The sequence below is a fragment of the Suricata suricatta genome, chromosome 2 (assembly GCF_006229205.1).
Source record: "Suricata suricatta isolate VVHF042 chromosome 2, meerkat_22Aug2017_6uvM2_HiC, whole genome shotgun sequence".
Taxonomy (NCBI): domain Eukaryota; kingdom Metazoa; phylum Chordata; class Mammalia; order Carnivora; family Herpestidae; genus Suricata; species Suricata suricatta.
The window spans coordinates 10,898,682-10,902,536 of record NC_043701.1 but is presented as its reverse complement, the minus strand read 5'-3'; the positions used below and the strand labels follow the sequence as shown (position 1 = coordinate 10,902,536).

Genomic DNA, 3,855 nt, shown 5'->3' with positions numbered 1-3,855 from the left:
CTTATTACTATTAATTCTTCCTCTACTTCCTCTACTACTATTAATGGTTCACAAAGTACTTTCCCTACCCTTGAGCTTAAATGTACTTGTGAGGTGAATGATATTCTTCTGTATCATATATAAAAGCTTGTCACCTAGCCCAAATCACACAGCTGTAAGTAAATAATAAATAAAATCAATTTTAAAAATCTAGGTTCTCTGATTCCAGATCTTCCCACAAGGAGCTGACCCTTCCCAATATTTTCCTTTGTGATCAATTTACCATTTTCATTATGATGGGCAGTTGACATATGTAAAGTAGTTTGCAGCAAAGTGGATAGACCTCGAGGGTGTCATGCTAAGTGAAATATGTCAGGCAGAGAAGGACAGATACCATATGTTTGCACTCATAGGTCTAACAGGAGAACAGGAGAAACTTAATGAAGGACCATGGGGAGGGGAAGAGGGAAAGAGAGTTGGGAAGAGAGAGGGATGCAAAACTTGAGAGACTATTGAATACTGAAAAAGAACTGAGGGTTGAAGGGGAAGGGCGGGGGGAGGGGAAGAGGTGGTGGTGATGGAGGAGGGCACTTGTGGGGAAGAGCACTGGGTGTTGTATGGAAACCAATTTGACTATAAACTATTTTTAAAAATCACACACACACACACACACACACACACACAAACAACTTCTCAACCAAGTTTTCTTCATTGTTTATCACTTTACATACCATTGTCACCTACCAAACTCTACTTGCTCTGGAATCTGAGGTAAGTTTGTAAGATGTGAGCTCCTAGAGAGGTGCCTGGGTGGCTCAGTCAGTTAAGCGCCCAACTTTGGCTCAGGTCATGATCTCACGGTGTGTGGGTTTGAGCCCCACATCAGGCTCTGTGCTGACAGCTCAGAGCCTGGAGCCTGTCTTTGGATTCTGTGTCTCCCTCTTTCTCTAACCTTCCCCTGCTCACACACTCTCTCTCTCTCTCTCTCTCTCTCTCTCTCAAAAATAAACATAAAAAATAAAAAAAGATGTGAGCTCCTAGGATCGCACTACATTATCTCCAGGCTTTATCAGGGTTTCCCTGAGACGACTTCATGTCCTGACTCTGATGCAGAGTGGGTACATTGGGATAAAGCCTGTCATCTTGGCCTGTGAATAGTCTGAAACATCTGGTAAAGGCTATCCAACTGTATATAGATGTATTCACTAAAATAGTTCCTTGATTCAACAGCTTCTATTATCTCTGACTTTTTGCAGATTAATGATTCTCACATTTTTTAAAATGGAAACAGATAACCAGACATGGGTGAGAGAATTTATTCTCCTAGGCCTGTCCAGTCACTGGTGCACACAGGTCTTTCTCTTTGTTCTGTTCTTAGTCATGTACTTGGTGACTGTGCTGGGGAACTTCCTCATCGTTCTTCTGATCAGACTGGACAGCCGACTCCACACGCCCATGTACTTCTTTCTCACCAACCTCTCCCTTGTTGATGTCTCTTATGCCACAAGTATCATTCCTCAGATGTTGGTGCATCTTCTTGCAGAACATAAAGGAATCCCATTTGTGAGCTGTGCAGCCCAGTTATTTTTCTCCCTAGGCTTAGGTGGGATTGAGTTTGCTCTCCTGGCAGTGATGGCCTATGACCGCTATGTGGCTGTGTGTGACCCCTTGCGATACTCGGTCATCATGCATGGAGGGCTCTGTGCGAAGTTGGCCACCACATCCTGGGTCAGTGGGTCTGTCAACTCTCTCATTCATACTGCCATCACCTTTCAGCTGCCCATGTGCACAAACAAGTATATTGATCACATATCCTGTGAAATTTTAGCTGTGGTCAGACTAGCCTGTGTGGACACCTCCTCCAATGAGATAATAATCATGGTGTCTAGCATCGTTCTGCTGATGACACCGTTCTGCCTGGTCCTCTTGTCCTACATCCAGATCATCTCCACCATCCTGAAGATCCAGTCCACAGAGGGAAGAAAGAAAGCCTTCCACACCTGTGCGTCTCACCTCACAGTGGTTGTCCTGTGCTATGGCATGGCCATTTTCACTTACATCCAGCCACGCTTCAGCCCCTCTGTCCTTCAGGAGAAGTTGATCTCTCTCTTCTATGCTGTTTTGACACCCATGTTGAATCCCATGATTTATAGTGTAAGAAATAAGGAGGTGAAGGGTTCCTGGCAGAAACTACTAAGGCGGTTTTCTGGATTAACTTCAAAACTGGCAACTTGATGAATCCTGTACACCGCTTAGAGAAAGGAGCTTTGCCTATGGGTTCTTTCACTTAACTCAGATACAGCAGGCATCACCTGCATTGCCCTGGCAGCCAGGAAGGAGATGCTGACACACGTCCTGGTGATGCTGGGTTGAAGACTGTGTGGTGGAGTTTGGGTATGGGCTGCAGGAGTATTTTTATGTCACAGCAGCATGTTCAGTGAAGTAAAGGACTTAACTTCTCGCCCTTACACAATCTTCATTCATATGGAGTAATTGAGACAATACCATTTACCATTTATAACTACTGAGAGTAATTGAAGACAATACCATTTACTGTTTTGATTTATCACATTGTTTGTGATCACTGACCTATTCATATGACCTATATGAATTTTACCTTGGAACACAGGTTTTTATTCATCCACATTTTGTAAATGATTATCATGTTTCTATTGGGAACAAAATCATTGTCAATTTGAAGACTCACTTAAAATGTATAGTATATGTAGCCATATTCAGTAATTGTTTGAGTCATTGTTCAAAGGAGAATTTGCTATGAAGGCTGATGAAGTTTTGTGTGTGTGTGTGTGTGTGTGTGTGTGTGTGTGTGTGTGTATGTGTGTTAGACCTACTACACATGGATATAAAGAATATCTGAGTAATGGAAATAATTGGGTGGAGAAATATCAACTAAAATTCTTATTTTACCCTGATAAGGATATAACCATGGGCTGTTTGTACCCAATGACATTATTGGCTAAGAAAAATCTGAGATCTAGTTACTGATAGTTTATTGTGTATTCATCAGCATTCATTCAAAGGCAAAAATTCTCTAATTCTGAAAATTCAGCAAACTTTTTCTCTGAAACTTTAGAACTAAAATAAGCAAATAATCAATGAGATAAATATATAAACCATCAAAGACATAATCAATATAAGAAAAGCAGTTTCCTTAGGCAGTCAATGAAAGATAATGCAGCTTAGGGGCACCTGGGTGGCTAAGTTGATTGAGCCTCCAACTCTTGATTTTGGCTCAGGTCATGATCTCATGGTCATTAGATTGAGCTCCAAGCTAGGCTCTGCTCTAGGCACAGAGCCTGCTTAAGATTCTCTCTCTCCTTCTGTGCCCCCCTGCCTCCCACACACCAAAAGAAAGGAAGAACGATAATGAAGCTTTGATGTGGATTTGGGGTTATCAGGATAGGTCAGTCTGCGGTGCACATATTACTTTCAAGTCTTCATAATAAGAGCCTTCTTGTATACCACCCACCCCAACACACAAACACAAAGCCCTACTCAACCATTGTAAATCTACTGAGCTAGCATCATCTGTGAGTGTGCCTCACCATTGACAATCAACCTCAGTAAGATAAAAGGGGAAGAAATGATTAAACAGGGGATTTGTAGGAGATGGAGGAGAAATAATATGATAATTGTAAATCTTCTCACTTTCTTCAAGAACCTCAAAATGTACCCTCCTTTTGTCCCTTTGTCTCTCCATTTAGTCTTTAATTTGTATTTGGTTGATTTGTATTTGCGATTTAGTGATCAGAGATGAAGGGTTTTCATGGACACCTGTTTTCTCTGCAAAATAAGAAGAGGTGCCCATTGTTGATAGTGTAGAAGAGAAAAGGAAGAACTAAGAGGTGTGGGAAT

At 41.7% G+C, this 3,855-nt stretch overlaps 1 protein-coding gene across 1 annotated transcript; it reads left to right on the top strand.

The window, feature by feature from the left end:
• The first annotated feature begins 1,260 nt into the window (after positions 1 to 1,260).
• LOC115304767 (olfactory receptor-like protein OLF3) lies at positions 1,261 to 2,214 on the top strand. Its single transcript, XM_029955059.1, has one exon. It carries the CDS (start codon positions 1,261 to 1,263, stop codon positions 2,212 to 2,214), a length of 954 nt encoding a protein of 317 aa, XP_029810919.1.
• The last annotated feature ends 1,641 nt before the right edge of the window (positions 2,215 to 3,855 follow it).

What these genes read in the sequence shown, in the direction of transcription:
- LOC115304767 (XM_029955059.1), top strand. Translation starts at nt 1,261, where the DNA reads ATGGAAACAGATAACCAGACATGGGTGAGAGAATTTATTCTCCTAGGC.